The sequence below is a fragment of the Lepidochelys olivacea genome (assembly GCF_965140295.1).
Source record: "Lepidochelys olivacea isolate rLepOli2 genome assembly, chromosome: 15".
Lineage (NCBI taxonomy): Eukaryota > Metazoa > Chordata > Testudines > Cheloniidae > Lepidochelys > Lepidochelys olivacea.
The window spans coordinates 17,406,198-17,429,929 of NC_140425.1; the positions used below are offsets into that span (position 1 = coordinate 17,406,198).

General features: G+C 37.4%; 1 protein-coding gene across 2 annotated transcripts in view; it reads left to right on the forward strand.

Annotated features, from left to right (window-relative positions):
• The window catches only part of MAPK1 (mitogen-activated protein kinase 1), a 49,707-nt gene extending 38,834 nt beyond the window's left edge, over positions 1-10,873 (forward strand). Inside the window, exons 7-9 of one of the 2 annotated variants that reach the window (XM_084648878.1) lie at positions 2,912-3,021; positions 4,503-4,630; positions 4,899-5,011. In XM_084648878.1, coding sequence (XP_084505004.1) covers positions 2,912-3,021; positions 4,503-4,619 — 227 coding nt within the window. In that variant the 3' untranslated portion in view covers positions 4,620-4,630; positions 4,899-5,011. Of the gene's footprint in view, positions 1-2,911; positions 3,022-4,502; positions 4,631-4,898; positions 5,012-6,865 lie in introns of those variants that run through there. The other variant, XM_084648877.1, reaches the window with a different exon arrangement.
• The last annotated feature ends 12,859 nt before the right edge of the window (positions 10,874-23,732 follow it).

Consider the following 23,732-nt stretch of genomic DNA (forward strand, 5'->3'; position numbering starts at 1 on the left):
CACAAAATCATTGTACAGTTTGGCAGATTTTGTCTGACCCAGAACTGCTTAGCTACCAAAGTGATAGGCATCTTAAAAATACCTTAAATATTATTGTTTTGTGTTTCAAGATAGAGATGCATTGTCAGAATGAAGTTTTCTTTTTCGAGTACTTACTCATGTCCATTCCATATTAGGTGTGTCTGCTTGCCACATGCACAGGTGCTGGAAGTTTTTCCCTCAGCATCCCTGAGTGTTTCTTCATTTGAAAAAACTGCATTGCTTCATTTTGACCTTTAGGATCCATCTTAAGAGCATCTGGAAAAAGGAATAGCTGCTTCGCTGCCAGTACACTCCTCTTCAGACTGGCCATCAGAGCAGCAGATTATGCAGTTTCCACTCCCAAATCTCAGTGAAAGAAAATGTAACAATGGGTGCTAAACTTGCACACGGGGGAGTCCATCTAGGAAGATACTCTGTTCAAGAGTTGTGAATCAATCACAAGAACAATAGAATTAGAAACAGGATGGAGCTACTGGCAGCAAGGCTCTGTCATGATTTCAGACATACCTGACAACTTCAAGGTTATATAAGTAAACAGACAAGGAGAACAAGCCAGTTTCTAATGCAGGAAGCAGAAGAAACACTGTGTCCTAAAAGGCAGACTAAACTACAGAGCATATTAGTAGAGCAGGTAATCCACAAATCAAGGGGACTGGGACTTGAATGAGACCTTACAAAGGATAATATCCATTCGAGAGGACCCCAAGATATACTCATTTTGCATCATCCCAAAACAGCAAGCAAATAAATATTTACTTTAAATGAGGGAACACAGGCTCTGGCAGATCTGGGCTTAGCAACTGCCATCCAAGTCTCCACCAGTTTAAGAAGACTTAAAATGAAGAGAAGTTACACTTATCTGACAATGACCAGGTAGGGTAGGTCCTACTCCAAAAAAAAGTGTTTAATGGTTAATAACTTGATGGTCGTATTTACCACTGCTGAGACCAGTTTGTCATCCAGACCCATTCTTCATAAGTTTAGCAGTCCAGCTACTTTAAAGGTAATATTGAAAAGTCAAGGATTTTTGTTTAGACAGATAACTGACATGCTTCTAAAATTTGGAGGGCAAGGTAGGAAATAATCAGTTGCATCCTTGTGGATATAGCTTAGATTCAGCATAAGTTCACAAAGTGCAGAATGAATCACCAAACCCTCCAGACCACAGATTCAAATTTCTATGAGACAGTGTCAGCAGACAGGAAACTGAGTTACCGTGGGTTACGATTAACAGCTCTGAATACAATAATCAGATGGTACAGGAAACGGCATTTTCCAGGCATCTGTGTAGGGCTAGTTTCCCAAAATGGAACACAGTGCAATAGCTAGTTGAGATTGTATCCATTTTAGAATTTAAGTCTGGGTTTACAAGTATGCGCCAATCCCCTATTTTAACTGTGAAGATGGAATCTAGCTCCCCTAACTTTTGCCAGAACTTTGTCTGAGTTAAATATTCTCAGTATTGAATCAGGTATATTTCACAAGGACAATTATGCACACAGGAACTCTAGAAATGTTCTAGCCCAATATCCTAGTACAGCTCAGGAGGTTATATGTTGGTCCAGTTAATCACATCCCCCAAAATTTTGGTAACCTGGATGTAGTATGGGCAATTGAACTTCAGTCTATCCAATTCACTTGGTGTAAAGGAAAGAAAGTAGCTAATGACAAAGTGACCAGGTGAACTACAAAATATATGTATATGAGAGACATTCAATCAACAAGGAACTATCCTTCACTAGAGCTCAAAGCATGCTTCATAAGATTGCTGACATGCACTAATTATGGAAATAAGCAAAACTGCTACATGTTTCAATCCATATGTTTACCAAATATTAAGCTTGATTTATCTGACTCATTTGGTAAAAGTCCTAAAATTAGTTTTGTAGAAAGACCATTTGATTCTTTCTCTCCCTATTGTTGAATCCTGCTAGTTACATCCCACATGTACATAATTGCCAGAGCAATTACGAGAAAAATGTGGTCATTACATGTACATTTTTTGTTGAACCAATGTTGGTCAATTCCTGGTTCACCCTCAAATCAGGAATCAGAACCATAGTTTTGAGAAGAGAACTGGTTAAGTGGAAAGCATGCTGGGCCTGTGTTACCAAAGGACTAGTATTTAGGTTATTAACCAGTTTTTATAGTGTCACCAGCTATTTAAGTTAATCTGAAATAAAGTTGGTAGGAATTTCTAATGTTGCCTGCCATATAATTCAGTTCTAATTGCCTTAACATTCCTTCAGGGATAGGACCCACTTGCATACAGAATTCAGACATACTGTTTTACAGAAGAAATTTGTAGTTAAAACCCAGGGGTTTTTATCCCTCTGTTTTGCATGTCCTCACAGTGGTTGTTCCGCGTTCATTGGCTTTGCACTCCCTCTGAGTGGTACAGAATGTGCTAGGTTTGTGAAGTCCATAAAACCATTGATCTGTGCTCCTAAAACATTGGTGGGCGGAGAGGGGAAGACTTCAAGAATTCAGTGCTGAATAAAGTTGACTTCCTGAATCCCTAGAGACACATTCTTTATTCTAGTACTGGCCTGTGATGATATGAATATTGCAAACCTAATGCATTCTGAGACTTCTCAATGTGAACAGGAAGTCAGTGATCAGAGAATAGGAAATTGAGGATATGGAAAGGGTAATAAAATAAAAATATTGGCATTCCTGTTAACTACATTTGACTATTCTTCTGCTCCTGTTAAGGGTAAGCTGAAACATCTTCACATTACAATTAGCATTTAAAACAAAGGGCAATATTTGTGTTAGATCCCAAACACCAGTGAATGTATTATTTTTAATATGATAGAACTTGCAGCATATGTTGACTTTTTGTTTAAAAAATTATTTCTCCTATTAGCACTTGATTTGTTGGATAAAATGTTGACCTTTAATCCTCACAAGAGAATTGAAGTGGAGCAAGCTTTGGCCCATCCATACCTGGAGCAGTATTATGATCCAAGTGATGAGGTAAAGGATTTTTTAACATAAATACTGTAGATGATTGTTAAAGAAATCAGAGAAGCCCTTTTAAGGATACAGTTTGTATAGTTGGATCTTGAAAAATTGCCAATAGTTAAATTATATAAATCAGTTCTATATTACAAATTGTTATAATTGTGTGTGTACACTGTTTGTGTAGATAAAAAAATCACAATGCTTATACCAGGAAATATTTGAATTGCAGTTTCCTTTGGGACTTTAGAACAAGCATATTTTGTTGTGGATAAATGGCGAATAATGTAGAGTAAAATTTTACAGCGTGGGTACTTTAAATTGGGTATTTTTCTTTAGGGATCTTAGTATGGATTTAGTAGATTAATTCTGGAAACCTAAATTTGAAAGCTTGTCAGAAATCTTTAAATACTACGTGAGTCTGGTCACACTTAGGCATGACTTTATTAGACAATGAAAAACACTGTCTGATAAATCAAACCCTAAACTTAAAATTATATTGGGCTTGTGTTAAAGTATAGTTACAGAAACAGAGCCATAAATGACACTTAACTAAATCCCTTGCTATTTCATCGTTTAGGTGAGTACTTGCAAATTGAGTTTAAAGTTTACCCTTCAAGGTAGTGTCTGTATTTCTTTCTATCAAAACAAAATTAAAAGCAACAAAAGGACTGTTAGATTTTGGTTATTTTCACTCATTTTACTCTGAATTGGATGGTGTCTTGGTAGTGAGCACATTCATAGTATGTGTAGTATATTTGCAGATTTAATCTTGCTATAATGAAAGCAAATTTGCTTGTATTTAGAGAAATGTAGTATTACTAACTTTTCATTATGGAAGATCTACTTAACTTCAATCCTAATTTAGAACTTATATTTAATGCTTGGAAAAAGTTAGATTAACTTTTTTGCAATCTAATTTTTCTATGACTTTCCCACTTTCATTTATTTTAGCTTTTTTTCAGTGGTGTTGTCACATTCTCTAGATGTATTATGAAAAACATATATTGGGTAGACAGTAGGAAAAAAGACCTAAGACCCCTACTATGAACTATTATCCCATAATGAACTACAATGCATCCAAGGGGTGGGAAACAAGGTAGCTGAGATTTGCCTTCAACTTTCCAGAAAAAACTCTACCTCGTCATAAGACCTTGCCAGAGAAATTTCAGAAAGATTAGCTTAGTTTTGGTGACATAGGGGAGAGTGGAAGTCAAAATTAGGTTTATAATGGAAGGTTAAGTGTCTCTCTGTAATTTGTCTTCAGGTAGCTACTCAGCTATAAGCTTTCACTTACTCAAATATTTCAATATGGTTTAAGTTTTGAATAGCTGTTCACTAAGAAATTATTTAAATCTTGGTAGAATCTGATATAAAAATTAATTGAGACTGTGTGTTGTGCTACCCACTTCAGACTAATTGCTGTCTTAACATTTTATTGACAATTTCTTGTTTTTTTAAAAAAAATATTAATGTCTGTCTTTTTTTTTTCAAAGCCTGTAGCTGAAGCACCCTTCAAGTTTGACATGGAATTGGATGACTTGCCGAAGGAAAAACTGAAAGAACTAATTTTTGAGGAAACTGCTAGATTCCAGCCAGGATATCGATCTTAAATTGTGCATAGGTACATAAAGCCGTAATCATAATGAACCATGTAAAAGAGATAAAGAGGAATGATAGAACTCCATGTAGTTATCATTAATGCAAAACTCGTAGCTTGTCATTTCATTACTATTGTAAAGCAACCCTTTAGCATCTAGTCATTGCTTTTAGAATACTGATTTGACCTCAGCCATACTGTTTTAAAGAAATGGGTTTAATTTTCTCTGCAATGTTAAAATGCCTACTGGGAATCCAAGCAATTTCTGACATGCTTTTTATTTAATTTCTAGATTACATTAGAAGAGTGACAGTAAAACTGAAATGGAGCTTGCTTGAACAAAAGCTATGGCAACACTGATATTCAAATGTTATTGAAAAGATCTCTTAAAACATAATATCAATGTAAACTTAAAATATTTCAAAAATTTGTTCTAGATTGTTTCTATTTTAAAATAAACATTTAATGTTTCTATTGTTGTAATATAATGTAAAGAGGAGAGATTATTGACCTAAACACAACAAGACCGTTTTATTGATAGTCATCCCAGTTTGTTTGAAAATACCTCCAAAATATATGAGTATGTTATTCAAAGACATCTAAAAGATTTTATATTTTCATTTTGATTAAATGAAGACGGTATAAATCATTAAGATTAGTCCAAAGTACTTTTGTGCTGATTGCTATTCACTCTCTCCATTGATCGTTTTTAATAGCACATTAAACCCCCCCAAAACCACCCAAACTGAAATTTGCAGGAACAATCCACCTCATGTGTAACTTGTTTATAGAATCTTGCCCACTCTCCTTTATCTACATCTTTCCTTGCTTGGACTTATTTTGTAATGGTCCTTTTTTTTTTTTTAACAGTTTTACATTAATATACTTTAAACCTTTCTTTAGATACCCTGAAATTGGCAAGTCTCAATTTCCTGCAAAATTATTCAGATTTACTCAGAATCCTTGACTAAAATTTTTCTCTGATACTGATAATTTAAAGTACTTTTAAATAGGCCACTGAATGAAGATTTGGATTGTATCATGGAAGTGGAAATGAAACACAAACTTTTACCTCTGGATCAAACATGTGAATACAGCTCAAATTGTCTGTTCTGTGCTCCTGTGAGGGTATTGATTGATTAAAATTGAGTGTATTGATCTGAGTCCAGTTCAACAGCTGTCCACCACAACTGGCATCCTTGTTGGTAGCCTCAAAAAAGAGTCCAAGGATTTATTGAGCCTGAGCACTATCCTTATCCATAGAGGGAGTCCCTGCTTGTCTGGGGCAGTGGCAATGAGAGAGGCATCTTTCCCTTACAGTTGTGTCTGTGCATCTGTTGCCAAGTGGTAAGGATGATTCAGAAAGACAAATCCAGTCCCATTGTTGTAATGTATGTGGTCTTGATGAGTCTAAATTTCTCTCTCAAGCCTACACTACTCCCTGAGATTCAAAATCTACTGTCTTGAGACTGGTCTCTGGCATTGACAGCCTATATAAAAGTAGCTGATATTCTTCAATTCACAAAAGAATGTACGTAGTTTGTTACTTGAAAAAATCTTCTTCCTGTGTAGTAGTCATTATCAACTTTTTTCTCTGCTGTACATGCTAGACTTCCTTGAGGAAGGTTTACCAAGGTGACTGTCCTGCAAATGTTAGGACATTCCACCAAGGCAATGGCTTGTTGAAAGAACTCGGCAGAACTATAGTTTCCCCATATTTGCCTTTTAACCGAGTACTGCAAGCTTGGATAGCTTTGCCTCCAGTTAGGTGATACATTTTAAGAACGTTGGTTCCTGTTGAACTCCCTCCCTATTCTGTTTTTAGTACTGCTAGTAAGATTCCATCAGTTTGGATTGGTGGATCTGAGGGTACGGAAATATGATTCTCTTAATCTTTCATTATTTGTAAATATTTTTGCATCTTAGGTACAGCAATCTAGAACATCCTCCTGGTAGTTTAGTATGTTTCCTGTGGGTAATAAATCAATTCATATTAAGAGTTCTGAAAATTTTCTCTCTTAGACAGTTTGTCTGAACCCCTGGAAAGCTTCTATAGAACAAGGGCAAAAGAGGGTGGGATTTGAAAATCTTACGAATATATTGGTACTGCTGCCTTTGACTTTTGTGATTAGCTGCAACTTGTCAGTCCGAATTTATGTGTGTGAGATACAGAAACACTGGTAATTTTTCTTATCTTTAAATTACAATTTCTTGTTCAGATCTGCTTCATTAAAACCTGTTTTGTTTTGTTTTTTGTAGGACAAGGACTTAAAGGACTGGGCATGCTCAAACGTTGCTGTTCCTCTTCCCAGTTCTTGTATCCTTGGTCATGTCTTATGGCCTATCTCAGCTTATCCACTAACTCCTTTGAGCCATTCAGGAGGGCAGTTACTGGTAGTTTTGGCTTTTTATGCTTTCAATTAATTCTTTAAGTCTGAAGAATTGTTATTGACAGTCCTATCCATAATGCCCATTGTTGACCTGTTGCAGTACTGTACTATAAGTGCACCCACTGCTGACCATACTTTAACTGCTTGCTTTCTGGTTTGAAAGATGCAGTAGTTCCTTTCACTCCTGTATCATTAACCAAGCAGATAACTCATTAACCCATAGAAGTTTGCACCATGAACTGTGTTTTTCTGATTTACTGAAGTCACTGGCATTTTTTAGGGAAAGCTACTATTCAGGGCACTTTAAGTCAGTGACATCCCAATTTTTTTGCACTTCACCTTTATACAGTAATCGTTTACTCACAATGGGAACTCATTCATATATACGCAATTACAGATTACAGCATAGGCCACATTTGCATTAATCTTGCTTATGCACTTATTTAGGTTTCTTATTCTGTACATAAATTCTGCACAGCATATTAGTGAATATCTAGGAATACAACTTAGCTAACAGAATTCATCTACCCATCTAGAACATTTTTTCCTATGTAGTGAAAAAAATCCTACATTTCCCCTGCCTTTTCTAAAAAGATCGTGGATACTTGTACCATTCTGGAGGTATAGTACTTCCAAAGTTCATGCTCTATGTAGTGTTTACAAGATTTATGCAAAAAGAATGAAAGTGGCAGCTCACTAATATATTTATTCACTGTGTGTTGAAAGATTAATAAAGAACACAATGGCATATTTACCTAATTATGAATGTTTTCCTTAGTAGAAGGCATCCATATGCATTAGTAAGCAGAGAAACCAAAATGTGCTGTTACTAAACTCAGTCTACTTACTATATATACCAATGTACTATATACACTTCAAATGAGGGTGATTAGTTTATATAACATTTGAATTTAACGAATAACATTCAGGGTTCTTGCTGAGAGAAACACTGCATCTTTAAATGAGAAAGTTTGAATTTACTTTTGCTACTACTGCACTTCACCATCTCAAGTTAATTTCTTGCAGCCTACGTTATGATGATTTGTAATCAAGCCTCTGTGAGCTCGTGACGTGAAGTACTGTTCTCTTGTCAAGTACTATCAAACTTTTCTGATGATGCTGAGTTAGGACAGCCAAACAAAGCTAGCACTAAATCATGTTTAAAACTGTATACCTTTTTAATGATATTTTCAAGTATTTGTTACTGAAATTGTATAATGTGGAGTTTCTTAGATGTTCTGTTCCAGTGCAGTGCCTCCTTTTCTTTCCCCACTGCTCTCTGTGGTGAGAAACTTGCCTTGTTTAAAATAATTACTGTGCCCTCGCATGACTGTTAAAGCTTTCTGTGCAAAGATGATTGTCTAAGTGCCACATGCCTATGATTGAAAAAAATCTATTGTTACCTCTGAATTGTGTTCAACTGAAATGCTATTCAACAAATAACTTAGGAAAACTAGTTCTATTTTTAGCTTTCCATTTCTCTGCTGTCTTTTCTCACTTTATTTTGGCAGCAGTGAAGAATGGATTGTATAAAGATTGCCTGCTAATATGAATAAAATGCACTTGTAATTCATGGAAATAAATTTAAATCTTACATCTTCACATTAATATTAAGAATTAGTTTTTGGTTTCCTTTTGGATAATGTGTTTGAATGGAAATCAGGTTCCGTTTGTTACTGTAGTATATAAGGATGCTTGCTGGTATATTATCCCAGGCTTCCTCATAGCACTTCTCTGTCTGCTTTTCAAGATAATTTAGAAAGCCTTTAACTTAGATTCTCAGTTTATAAGGGTGCTTACCAGATATAGAATTCTGAATTTTTATTTGTTGTAGGTGGTGGTAGTCTGCCAAAACTAATTTTTAATAAACAAGGATTCATCTTCAAAGGGCATTTTCTGTTAGAAAAATTCTGTGGTCCATGAATACAATATATATTAGGAGCAGTATCAGAACACTGCGAAGTTGATCGTTGAATTGCTGGTATAGAGCCTATGCTAACAACTTTTCTACAATACTGCACTCGACTGTTGATACTAGTGTAAAAATCTCTTTTGACGTGTCTGCGCGTTATATCTTTACCAAAACACTTTCCTCACTCAGTTTCTAAAAGCTAAACTATATCTAGATTCTTGGTCACTTGCATGATCATGGTCACTACAGGAGTTGATTTGGAAAAATATGGAAAGAAGACTGTTATTGAAACATTTAGTTTGTAACACCTCAACTTTAACTTATTAAGGAAGAGCTTTGGCAGCTTATTTCATGCACCCCTTTCTCATTTATCTTTTGACTATTTTCTTTTTAATATTAGATTTTTTTTTACCATTTACGAATTTACCATCAAGTTGCATCCCTAAAAAAGAGAAGCCATGGGTTTGATTTACTAACATCTGGTGCTTTGGCTCTTTCTTCCTTAGCTATTACTGCTGAATCAGATTGGCATGAAACCACTAACTGCTTCATCAAAATGTCATTGGATGATGTTGAGTTGAACTCATTGTCTCAACTGCAGAAGCATGATTTTGTCAGGTTGGAGAATATTTTAAAAGAAGGTGCCTATAATAACACTGTTATGTGAATTATTTCATCATTTCATGCTTGATTTTTCTTGCCTATTCTGTGTATTTGTAGACTATATTTCCGGAAATTCCCATAGACTAGTAGAGAACCGAAAGGCATATTGTTATTGATGTGACACATATGATATGCCTATTAACAGTAAAGACATTTTTTGTATAAGGAATGTAAATGGAACTATCAAAAACATTCCAACCTTTATAGATAAAGAAATGCAAATACATAAACATGTAATTCAAGGAAATTCTGTTTTGGTGGCTCTGATAAACTTTTTGAGCTCTGCTTTCATGACTTTGGCATCAAAGTTCCTCATATCAATATTTTAGATAATATATAAAATTTGGAGTGTGCAATCCACAATACAGGGTGAACAGTGTAATGCACTATTTGCTTTCAGGAGTTGGGGATGATTACATGGCCAAATGAAACCATAGATGAGTTAAGCATGGTTATCCTTAGTGAATGAATGAGGGGAAACCCTGTTATTGCTGCCACCGTAATGTGCTACAATATATTTATACCATGTCACAAACAATCTGCTGAATAACTATACCGTAGATATACACTTTTATTAATATATTTGCTTATGTTAGTGTAGCTTATGTAGACCCCTGATTATCAATAAACTTATTGATTGATTTTACAGCCAGTGATATGGTATAAATATATGTCCTCGCAGACACAGATACGCACATGATTTGGGTCCCTTGCATAGTACTTTTATATTTATACAACAGTGTCTTCGAGCAATCCCAAATTTTAGGGGAAATATTTTTGTAAATGCAGTGGCTTAAAAAAGGCACTGAACAATCCTTTTGCATAAGTTTTGAACACATTGGTCTTTCAAATGGTTTAGTTGGTGGTGACTGAAATACATCACGCTAAAATAATGAAAAGTTTACATTTAGTAAAATTAAGCTTACAGTGATACTTGTAGCATGTGCTGCGATCAAAACTATGTGATGCATTGGAAGAAATTTAAAAGTTGGAATATCTTTGTAAATCCAGAACAAATTTGTAAAGTTTCCAGGAGATTTACTTACTTTGTTGCCTTTTCTTGTGTTGTATCAGTGTAGAACACTCTTTAAAAAAAACAAAACAAAAAAAAATACTCAAACTGCTTTGTATTTGCTTTGTACTGTTGGTGCCTTCTTAGTCATGTACCCCAAAAGTCCTGCATAGCTAACTTAGTTACAATGATACGTTAAAAGACACAACAAAGGAAAATTTTATAAAAATCATTTTCTGTATGTTCTTATTCATTATATTGTAACAATTAAACATTTATATTGTGACAGATTTGTGATTTGGTTAATCTGTATAGAACAATTGTAAGTAGCAAAGGTTTATATTTTGTCTTGATTCTTTTGATGTTGTAAACATGCATAATTTTTTTCAAAATCAGTTAACTGAATGTTCTGTTTTTTTCTGGCATCTGACTCTTGTAAAAACAAATGCAAAGAAAATCATTAAATTGTGTCCCTGTATTACCAATGTAGCATAGTATTGTGCATATATAGAATGACTGGAATTTCACTTTTTAATACTAATTGCTATTTATTATTTAAAAATTGACTTTATCAGTTTAAGCGTTTAATTGATGACTGTAACCTACATTAATCAAATATTGTTTAAAATATACAGGAAACTGATGTTTGGGTTTTTGGGGGCCCCCCAATACATAAGTACTATCTACCTGGTTGAAATGAGAACTTGTGACCATCCAACAGTTGATAGGGTAAATTCCCCAGCAGTAGGCAGACCTTCATTTAATGCTTACAGCAATAGGGTTAAAAAGGCAACGGGGCTTTCAAGTAAATGTTGAATACATGGTGGTGCAAATAAATTCCAATGTATGAGGATTCTTTAGTCCTTCAGATACTTGATATTAATACATGATTTACACTTATATAAGAAACTCTGTTGAGGAATTTGTTGTTACATTCAACACCTAGCATTTTGGGGTGAAAGTTATTCAAACTAGCTTTAGTTACAAGAAAAACAGATCCAGGTTACTTTTGCTTTCCACTCTTTGGCTTCCATGTAGAATTAGAGCCAGGCTTGTAATTCTGCTTGTGATCATGGACATGTTGCAAAGGAGTTGTAATTATATTCCAATTCCATTTTCCTTCAGATCTCTTATCTTCAGCCTGTTTTGGTTAACCTAATGCCTACTGCTTTATTTTTTAATCTTTCTTTGTTAATCATACAGTTTAACTTTATTAACATTAATATTTTTTAATGTTTTACCTGTGTAAAAGGGAGTTGAGTTGGGTCATGGTTTGAAATACATTGGTGAGGGCAGTGTGAACTTAGCTGCTTTAAATCGACATAACTCGGTAGTGCAGACCTGGCCTGCTCTACTGGCACAGTGTATTTTGTGATTACCTAGCAAAGGAATCTGCATGGAAGCCGCTCCTGGATCCCAGCTTTCACTTCTTGTTTTTTAGTTTGTTCAGATAACTTAGAAAACATGAGTATAAATATGCAGTTGTGCCTGACTGTCAGCAGAGAGCCTGAAACAAGATAATCTCCATAAGTAGTAGTTAGCTGAATTACCGTGCATGCTCCTTGTGCTGTTCCATGGAGCAGACAGCAGGGGATCAGGGAGCGAGAGGTAACGTCCCATTTGCAGTCAGGCAATGGGAAGAATTAGAAGTGTACGCTGGTGAAATAGGCAGTATATTAATTAAATCAAATCTTAATTTATTGTTCTTTTTTGTATTAGCAAGATAATTAGATGAAAGACCCAAAGAATTATTTAAGATTCAGAGGTGCGCTATCTTTTCTGTAAATCTGATGTCCATAATCAGCACTTCAGATGGTTGAAATAGCTAGAAGGGATTTCCTTCAGGACTGTTCAGCTTGCACAAGTTTTACTCATCAGGCATGCAGTAAGGGAAAGAACAAGCTCAGTTATCCTCTGAGGAAGCTTTATTGATTACCTTTTGATATCAGTAGGATCAGTGTCTTCAGTACAGTAGGATTCTGATCTGAAATCAAAGTATTTGAATTTGGTTATTTCCATTAAATCTCAAATCTTCTCTACAGTTGTCCTCTTCATTAAAAAGAGTATTTTGAAGTCTTTAGCCAATTTGACAGAACATTCGTTATCCTGATCCATACATACAGAATCGGTCTTCATTATATGAAAAGGATTATAGACAAATCCTGATACACCCTAATGCACACAAACCCTTCAATGGGAGAGTTTAGTGCAAAGAGCCTCCCTGAGTTGCAAGCAATTCAGATCCACAGGTCAATATTGGCATACTTATTGACCCAATAAGTTCAGGTAAGACACTTGGATCCAAAATCCATCTCTGTTCTGATTGAGAAACCAACTCAACAGATGGAGGTGATGTTCTGTAGGAATATTATGGAACCTTCTAACGTTTCTTGAATTTGGAGCAGTCCTTGTATTCAGCACTCCTATTCACTGGGAGATTCCCCACTGCTGTTGGGAACTTTAGCCTCTGAGGAACTAGACTCTGAAAAGGCCTTCTGCTTCAAATGTTCCCCTTTCAAATCTTTGAGTATCCTGTGTGTAATGAACAACTATGAAAATGGTAATAGCTGCTCATTTCCTAACCACCACCTCTCACTTTTCTCTGCATTTTCAAGACCCATCTTCTCGACCCATCTTCTCCCCCTTGTTTTTCCCCCTTCCTTGTGAGGTACTGGTATGACAAGTCAATTTACATGCAGTCCTTGTAGCTTTGCAAACAGTCCTTGCAGCTTCATATGTCAAGATGTGCAGAATTAGTTCGTGGTCACAAGAAGGTTGTATTTCCTTTTGGGGAAGCGTATTCTCCCCCACCCCAGATAAGGTGCCAGTAGCACCTAGCAATCATAATGACTGGTATTACATGCATATCTTCATAGCTAGAGCTGTGCTAATAAAAATTGATTAACATATTTATCGGAGAATTTTTACAGCTGCCACCTTACTTGCCAAAGGCAGGACTTTTAGATCATTCCAGAACAGGGTGAGCTTTCCCACTGGTATCCATCCAGAGCAAGAGCTTCACTACTGTCATGACAAAGGACAAATCTACTCATTAGGATTCGTGAACATGGCCTTTGATATGTCACGTTGGACTAAAGAGGGGAGGATATTTAACTAGTCATCTGGAAAGCCGTAGCATCTTCAGAAGGAAAAGACAATGAAGACCATGTGTAAGAAACTTTTGCTTATGTTTTTCTCACTCAGGCTCTTTCAGATGAAAAAATTCTGAAGAGCTCTCCGCCACCTTTCTGGAGGGGGCTTCGGGTGCGGGGAGAACTCCCTTCCCCAAAAGGATTTGGGAGGAGGCTCTTTACATTACTCATAATGGTAGAGCCAGATTGGGGGCTTATTTTGGAAGGGCAGTCCTGTTTCTATTCAGTTAAGCTCTCACCAGCAGTCCTCCAAAGGATTTCTACAATTTACCAATTTCTACAGCAGAGTTTGGTAGCGATAATTACACGGAAAAGAAAAGGTTACTTTGCAGTAACTAGTTCTGAGTTCTCTGCAGTGAGTTTTGTGAAGGCTCTCTGCAGAGCTACACTGACCTTTTTGCTCCATGCTCTTTCAGCATTTTAAGATTAAGGGTGAAAACCTGTCCCCCTCATTGTCTTCAGAGGGACTAGGATTTCACCCTAGACATCAAACAGACAAAGAGAAACTGAGGGCATTTGGGGCCACAGGCTATTATTGCCTCAGAATACTATGATCTGCAGTTAGGACCCACAAGTGTATTGAATGATTCCAAGACTTGAGAGATGGCATGCAATTCCTACAGTGGGGATCTGCAGAGATTTTGCATTCAGAGAACTCTAGCTAGATTGTTGGTAAGTAGTTTTCCTTTCTCCAAGTGCCAGAATAGCCTCTGCTCTAACACTTTTATAACCTCTGAATAGTGGTGAATTGTTTTCCACTAGTACTGCATTAAAGACATTTTGATGGATTCCCACTTCTGTTAAAGGGGGAATTTGTTGTTTGATGGTTTGAGACTCATCTTGGTAAAGGTGGTGGCTAAAGCTTTTACAAAATAGCTTTTCAGATTCCTCCTAGATCAAACAGTATGTCACTGAAGAGCATAGTTAAAAACCGCATAATGTTCCTCTAGGTGTCACAAAGCTCTGAAATGGAGGCTTTGGGAAGCAAAGAATGCTTTGTGATCCATCAGTAATGTGAAGAGACACAGCAGCATGCATGCTGAGTGACATTTGGGAACTTTCTTTGTTTGAAATTCTTAGTGTGGTTAACATTCAAACTCTTATGCCCTACCATGCAAAAAGATATCATTGGCCCCAAGATCACTATTGTGTGTGTTTGTATGTATATAAATACATTTTTTAATATGTCTCTCCTACACCACTAGTCTGTTTTGATCACTCTTGAGAAATCACAACACTAGCATAGTCCAGACTGTGCCATTACAGCTGCTTTAAATGGCGCTGTTGTAAAATTAATATTTTATTGTGTAGGTGAAAGACTGAATAGCCATAGAAACTTAAATAGCTTAAAGCCACTGCACTGAAAACTTGTCCCAGATAGAGGCAGCTTGATCTAGTGGACAGATAGATCATAGGGATGGGAACATAGAATTTTGATTCTAGCTCTGCTCATAGAACTTGATGTGTAGGTTTGAGTAACTCACCTGCCCTCTGTTCCTCATCTCTAAAATGGAAGTAAATACTACTAGTCCCGAGTATTATTGACAGTTGTTTCCACTGTACATCTGGTAAGATTGCCCTTTCTTTTGATGGTAGGTAGCTTCGGCTCTGTGTCAGGTGGCGGAGGGATTCTTTAGCATAGACATTTAATTATACCTTATTTACTTGGGGAATATGAGCTGCAGCTATCATTAATTTTATTAGAGCTAATGCTGGGCTTCTATTCAAGTCAGAGAGAAGACAGGTCAGTGCATTTCCTATCTAGCCACAATGTTTGATATATGACCTTTGAAAACCATGCTTCTGTGGTAAAAAGGGAATATAAAAGCATGCAAAATATGTTAAAACTTGAATTTATGATCACTTAAAGATTTGGCATATGCCTTTTTTGGTTCGTTGTGATGTATTAAGGCGTGAAAGATCCTTTTTTCCTACCTTTTAAAAAAAAAATTAGAAAGTCAGACTCTGTCTAGGCTGGAGTATACTGACTTGAGAACTAGTGAAATAGACACACCACAAAAATGAGTTGAACAGTCAGGTGGCCACTGTTTTTTAAAAACTTTTTTTTTTTTAACTGACCCTTGTTTCGCTTTAGTGACTGACACGTTTGGTAAAGGAAGTGTTGGTTAAAGCTCTAACTCATTTGGCTCTTCAGTTGAAGGTATTAAAACTAACAAACATCTCTGAGACCTCTCGGATGTTCACCAGCAAAACAAAGGAAGGCCAAACTTGACACTCCTACTGTTTCTAGGGTTTTTTAAGCAAAAACTTCAGCCTTTTTCTAAAACATAAAAACCTTTCAGGCTTTCTTTAAAGAAATAAAACAACTCATAAGCCAAATTTTTAAAAAATCCTTTGTAGGCCACTTTTTAAGCTTAAATATTTGGATGAGTTTTGCTAAATTCTGCTAGTATAAGTGGATAGCTTTCTGTTTTTACTTCAGGTAACTTGGCTATAAGTAGATTGTTATGGAAAACATTATGAAGCTAAACATGAGGTCACAAGATGCTCCATATGGGGAAAGGGGAACTGTGACCAAATGTGGGGGAATAGAGTCAGGTCATAACTTTGAGTTCAGCTGCAAAAGTTTTTTTTTTTTTTCTGTCATTGAAAAGAGTAGCTTGGTGAAGGTGGTATTTTAGGAGAACTGTATTAACTATTTACAGTTGAATTGCTGACATGTTTCACTGCACATTCCTTCAGGCATAATGTGGTGTTCTAGTGTTCCAAAGGTCTGCATGATTCAAGTGTGATAAACTTAATCACTGGTTTTCTCCTTGTGACAATAAGTGGTATGGTACCAAAAGCAAAAGTGCAAAGATATTCTGCATGCAGTTAGTAGTGGAAATAATAATTACTGTGCAAATTCTGTTTTAAAAGTTGCCTTTCCATTGTTTAGTTGGTTGTCACCAGTGCAGACTATGTTGGTTTGACAGCCTCTCCAGGCTATTACAGCTGTGGGAGAGAGTGTCCTCACTGTCATTTTTTTGTTTGGTTTTTAGGGAGCTACTACTACCATTTAATAGTGTTTAACAGCACACAGTGGTGGCTTCTGGTGCTATGTTAAATTTGTTTCTCCTGGTATAACAGTCTTAAGGTAGCTACTAAACTTTATTAGTGGGTCTGTAGAGTTTCTCCAGACCTGTACCTACCCATCTTTCCTCTGCAAGAAGGCCAGGCCCAGCACTGGTGGGCCTTGGATTTACTTTAAGAGGGGGGAATCTGCTCTTCTTTGGTTTGGGATTCCGCTTGCATTAAACATAGACTCCAAACGTATAAGTAGTGGGGCTGTAAAAGGTCATGGGACATTGTTACAAGCTTGTAAACAATCTCAGTTGGACTGATACTGGAGGAAAATGCACAGGCAATATGGAGTGCTAGGAATTATCTCAAGTTCTGAGAGCCTAGAATTACCCAAAGGAATAATTTTATGCAGTAATTGTGAGTATTTATTTCGGTGATCAATGCCTGCACTTCTCTTTGTTTGAACCAATAAATAGCCCCTCATATAAACAGCTTGAGCATCTGGTTTCCTGCGAATATGGAACATGACTCTCTGTCACAGGGGTGATGTTCTTTCAGCCAGGTAACTATTTGATTGTGTTTGTGACTTCTCTGTTGCTATATAATTCCACCCCTTTGTTTCCAGTTATTCCTGACTTGCTTCTGGCCATGTAGCAAGGCAGTCCTGTGTAATTTTCCTACATGATGGGTGGTTTTGTTTTCACTTTACGCCCTGCTCTAAAGGGAGAGAGAAAGAGATTGTATCTTCTCCCCACTTCCTACATCTTGTAATTCTGCCATTTGTATCAAAGGGTCAGTTCATGATCGTTTCTTTGCTGTAGCAGCTTCCAGGGTGTGAAAATTGCTCCCCCTACACATCTGCCTCCGCACATCCTTCCTCACTACTTTTAAATGCATCTGAAAACTATTTTTGTAGAGAAATTTTTAGTTTTAACCAGTTAGCTTCCATAGAATCCACCGTGAGCCTGCCTACCTCCCTCTTTTCACCTCACTTTTTTTTTCATATTTGCTGCTCATAGCATTTTAAATAGTGTAGTATTCCAAGTGCCTTGGAGTAGAGTTGTAAACCAAATTACCATGTACATGGCCAAGTTATTGGTGATGTCAGTGAGACAATAAAGTCTGACACAAAGTACAGTGCTTTTTTGGGGACCCTGTTCATATCTGTCATTGCTGGGACACTCCTAGCTCTCGCCACACTGTAACCTCTTGTTTGGGGCGTGTACCTTGCTCTAAGAAATTTATATGAAGCATGAGGACTGTGCTCTTACGAAAAAAATCTTTCTATGACTGCTGCCTGTACAGCAGTCCAGTGTCAGTAATAGATTCCAGGCAGTCATCACACTGAAAACAATCACTTCTATAGACAGTAATTTTGTAACGTAATTTGCTAGATGACGATGCAACACATCAACACTAATGTCAAACTGGTCATCGATGTAGCAGTTGCACTTCTTTATTATTTATCTCCAGCTTTCTGTATAGAAAGAGAATATACTTCAACATAGTTTATGGATGGAGGCTGTGGTTAGCAATCTGTTGCTGTGGTAGCATATTGTCTTTGGAACCTGGCAGCTGCAGCAGGGTATTGTTAGTTTTCTACACAGTTGAGGGATCAGCAGAAAAGAGAAAAGGGTCGACCTGTGTAATGAATTCAGAAAAATAAAACACTCCATTTTAGTTCAAATATAGCAGTGCTATTTTCCTTTTATCCTCTTCGGGGCTGCTATTGTGTACCCACAAGGGGACCGGAAGGTCTGGCTGCTGCTAGAGTTATGGTAGCAGGAAGAAAGGTGGGACCTACGGAGAGGTGTCTACGGTCTAGATCACCTCTAACTCCAGAAAAAAACTGCATTAAGAACTAGCATAAGCCTAAAGTAGATTTTAAGCTCTTTGGGGCAGAGACTGCCTTCTGTATGTTTATAAGGCCTACTACAATAGCAGCCTTTCAGCACTACCACAGTACTAATAATTAATAATTCTAAGTTTCTGAGGGTGGTGCTTTGATGAGACAGGATTGCCTTGGGGAAGCTATCTAATATCTTAAATATGGTATTAGGGTAGGCTGAATTGTCTGTAGATCATCCATAGTGATGGAGGAAGGATAAACTGCATCCCACCCAAAGCTACCTGGTCCTGGGATCTCCATGTGTGCATATATAGGGAGCACACTGACCCTCCGAACAGAAGCAAGTTCTCTTCACCATGGATTCATGAGAGCCGGAGCGGAGGCTGTACTGTTCAAAATATGCAGTCCTTAAAACCTGACATAGACACTTGCTAGTAGTGGCTTGACAGTCTTCACCTCTGTGCCCATGCAGCTACCTCCCATTGGTTTTTGTTTTGATGGGGAAAATTGCACCCTGTTTGACCATAAGCAATCCCAATTAAAGTGGAGTTTTTCTTAAGTCTTGACCTACTACCCACAAATTCCCTTGGAGGCAGCCTCTCCTCCCACTGTAGTTTTCAAATTAGGCTAGATTGGATAGAGGACTAGGCAACAACAATGAAGTTTGTGGCACTTGTATAAATATTCATATCTGCAAATTGTCATACACGTCCTTGAAGAAAGATAGCAGCAATCAATTAACGAGTGGTGTCCATTTCAGCCTCTAAGGTGCCTTACTCAAAACATGCAAGTATTGCCTTGGCATTAGCTTCTTCAGAGGATGGATTCATAATGACATTTTTCTGTTAACTGAAATTTGGCATGTATGTAGTTTGTTTTTACTTAAACCTATGAATCACTCGAATAGCTAGTAATTTTCACAATGAAAAGGAGCATGATTTGGTTTCGGTGAAAATACTTTGCAACTACTTGCTACCTCTACTTGCGCTCGAGAGAAATAGTGTTTAATTAAATAGATTTGCTCATGTTTGCCCCCTTTTTAAGTTCCCCCCTTCAGCATTCTGGGCACATGTGTCCTAAGAACAATAGATCTGTCAAATAAGCTAATAACAAATGATATTCCCCTCCAATAGCTTATCAGGTGTAATAAATATCTCACACCCCTTGAACCCACTTGTGTTCTCCATACCGCTTTCCTGTCTCAAAAGCCTGGGAAAATAAGTCTTGCAGTGTGCCTCTAAGGACAACAGTCTTGGTCTCTGTGTTGGACCAAGGAAGGAAGCAAGTTCCAAAATGGAAGAACCTTTCCCATTCCCCATTTAGGGATCGGGGCAAAAATTGGGGATTGGTCCTGCTTTGAGCAGGGGGTTGGACTAGATGACCTCCTGAGGTCCCTTCCAACCCTGACATTCTATGATTCTATGATTCTTTCCTGAAAACATCCTGAGAGCCCATTGCAGCTATACCAAGGGCTTCTCAGCTTATGTGTCTAAGATGATGATATCAACAGTAGTGTTGCTACCTGAAGAGAGAAGCAGTCCTTCATCTTAGCAAGAAGAAGATGAAGATCCTTGATTCCAGTTTGCTTTTCTACCTCCCACAGCTCTTCTTCAGAGGCTTGAAGCAAAAGGAGCTTGTATGGGAAATGGAGTTTCCTCAGAAACAGGGCAACTGAATGTCTCAGAAGGTTGGTAATAGGATCTATTCTAGACCCTTTTGCTTCTCTATCATCACTTCAAGTAAGCCTAGAGCTGTAGTAAGCAAAATTTGTTTCTACATGGTAGCTAGTCAGTGGTCGAGGTAGAGTGAATATGGTGGGTTCATTTTAGTTTGCATGGACAAATGACCATATATAAGTAGGCTAGGAAGGATTCAGTTTTTATGAGTGTCGATAAACATTGATTTTGCCAGACACCCACAAACCAACGAAAAAATATTTCCATCGATAATAAAAATTTAGAGATAGGCAAAGTAAGAAAAATGCTGTTTGAATGCTTCATAAAGGCTGTCATTAAATAATTGTCTAGCACCCCCATAATATCCTGCAACTGTTAAAATATAAATCAATTAAAATTAAATTAAAATGGGGAATAACACCCAAAATTTCATGCAACTGTGGAAAATGTACATTGATAAAAATAAAAAATGCTTAAAAATAAACATTGATATCCATCAAAATCATTAAAAAAAAAAATCCAGTTCTGCTAATCCTACATCAAAATCATCATTGCTCATTGGCAATCTGGTTAGCAATCTTGGCAGAGGGCCAGGGACTGAATGGGCAGGGAGACTGAATTATTTTCTCCCTTTATGTTTTGATTCCGAACATATTTTCTTCCTTCATCATTGGTGGTTGTCTCCCACTCTTCCTCACATTTTCTTTGCTGCAACTTCATTCTTGCAGTCCTCCACCCATTCCATCTATCTTGTCATCCCTTCCAATTCTACGTTGCCCTTCTTTCTCCTGTGCCCATTGTTCTATTAACTCATCTCCCCTCTTTTCCCTTTCTGCATCTGATCTCTCACTATGTAATTAAATATCTTCTTTTTAATGTGGAACTAACATGATAGTGGCCACCTATCATGCTGATCACTCTGATTGTGTTGCATCCTTCTCCCTTCTCTCACACCCCCTTTGTCTTTTGTCTGTGTATACTGTAAGTTTTTGGGGACAGACTCTATTTTATGGTATGTACAGTGTCTAGAGACAATGGGGCCCTGGTCCCAATGTGAGGCATTTGGGTACTAGTGAAATACAAATAATATACTCCCATCTGTATAAGTAGTCCTTCCAGGAGTTGAGTACAATGGAGAAGCTGACACTCCCTCTGCTTATACTGTAGCTGCTCTGTGGCCAAGAGGATTTTTATTCTTCCAGGACTGTCCATCTACCACCTTTCACAAGCACTAAATTTCACATGCACTATAAAAAGAAACCAAGAAAATGTATGAAGACTGAGAAGTGTTTCATGTAGCACTTGCTGTTAGTTAATTTTGTCTGTAGACAATAGTTTTCATCAACAGATTCATGCAGCCCTCAAAGGGCAAAAGAACCCAGATTGGACCAGCTAAGCATATAATGAAGGCTTTTATTTAACTTCCCCCAAAAAATCTGAATACACCTGTCAAAGGAAGGAAAATACTGTGTGTCCTACGGCTGTGATCAACAAATCTCTAGTGTATTCAATGATGTCAGAACTATTAGAATTCATCTTAGTGTAGGTTGCAGTCTGTTACTATGCCATCTGTTGGTGAAAAGTTACAATTAATGCAATTTATTTAAACAGTAAAATGGCTGAATTAAGCTAATTAACAAAATCACTTATTTTTATTGCACCTTTCATGCAAATAGCTCCTAAAGGGTTTTGCAAAATGTTCTATAAACTAGAGCTCATCACTGAAATGCCACCACAACAATTTAGTGCAGGAAGTGAAGGATGCCATATTGAAATTTCAGGAGAAAGATTTGTTTACGTGATTGTACTGGGTTTAGGAAGCAGACTGAGTGCACTTTGCACATATGAAGTAGGAGTAGCCAAGCTAGAAAGAAATAAGAATTATCCCAAACTTAAATCTTTGTTTGGTTTGGATTAGTTTCACTATGTGCCCCCTTTCCTTGCCCCAATCACCATTGCTGAGATCTTAAATGGGTTTTAGCAATTCCAACAGTCCCTGAGTACAGCACCCCACGCATTCTTCAAACCTTGCAAATTCACACAATGCAATCACATCTGGGGCTACTCTGTGGCAGAGCATGTGATTTGGCACATAGCCAAAATTTAACTGCAGAGCTAAGTGATCTTTTCACCTTATTCTTAAATGCATGTGAATCAAAGAGGCTAAACTCAGGCCTGGGGAGACTATTTGAACTAGGGAAAAGGAATTAAAAGTCTTGGGGCAGGGGTGAAGAGAGAGTTGGAGATGAGAGGGAAGAAAAATTACTGTATCTAACAGCAATGTGAAAGTTGGGGCAAACGTTTAAAGAACTCCTAGAAAGTGAATAAAGATGCAGAGCTAACTTTGACTAGGGTGACCAGATGTCCCGATTTTATAGGGACAGTCCCAATATTTGGGGCTTTTTTTATATGGGCTCCTATTATCCCCCATCCCCATTCACACTTGCTATCTGGTCACCCTAACTTTGAATCTGGGAATCTCCCACAGGCAAGTACATTGACAAAATGAGGAGGTGAAGAAAATATGATTAGAGGGGTGAGATAGCAGTTCTCGATGTATAAATATTCTACCACCTTATGTATTTGTTTGGGAGAGAGCATAATTCAAGCCGGGGAATGGCAGTTAGGAGACCTGGGTTCTATTCCTGGCTCTACCCCAACTAGTGGGTTGTTGAGCAAGTTCAGGGCATCAGCTTCCTCATCTGTAAAACAATGGGGATAACAATGACAACTCCTTGTGAAGTGATTTGAGATTCTTGGTTGGAAGCGGTATTTAAGTGTAAAGTATTATTGTGTTCTATACGTTCAGACATTTTTTCTTTAGCTTTAGCAATATTTAATCATATGACTACTTTCATTTTTAAAAACTTCAAAAACGTATATGCACCGTAGCTGTGTTATGCTCCAAATGTGGACCCACATATATGGGGAAATACGTATAGACCTGCCTGAGCCAGGCTGTCATAGAATCCAGGATATGGGCTCTCTTGTGTGATTTCTGCAAATTTGCAGTGACTTCTTCCTTTCCAGGGTGAGATCATGTTTTGGTTTGTGGAGCCTTGGAATGGGATGGCTGGTGACAGTACTTCTCAGGGTGTGTCTGGGAGGGGGAGTTCTACAGCTCAAAGGGTAGTAATGCATGTTGGTGGTCTTTTTTATTCTGTGAATCTTGATACTCTTCAGCATGATTTATATCTATTCTATAACTTCCCAGAATTTTGTTTTTAGAGAAACAAATAAGCATTACCAAAATCAACCGTAGATCATTGTTCAGGTTTTGACAGCGTGTGACAATTTTCTTGATGTTAAAGTAGACGCCTTAGGCTCAATTCATTGGTGATATCAAGCCCCCAGATTGGAACACTGGGGTGTTTGCAGGTTGGGATTAAGATACATTGACAGATCTGCCTTTGACTGGTTCCCTACACTATGCTCATCTTAGCTTGTA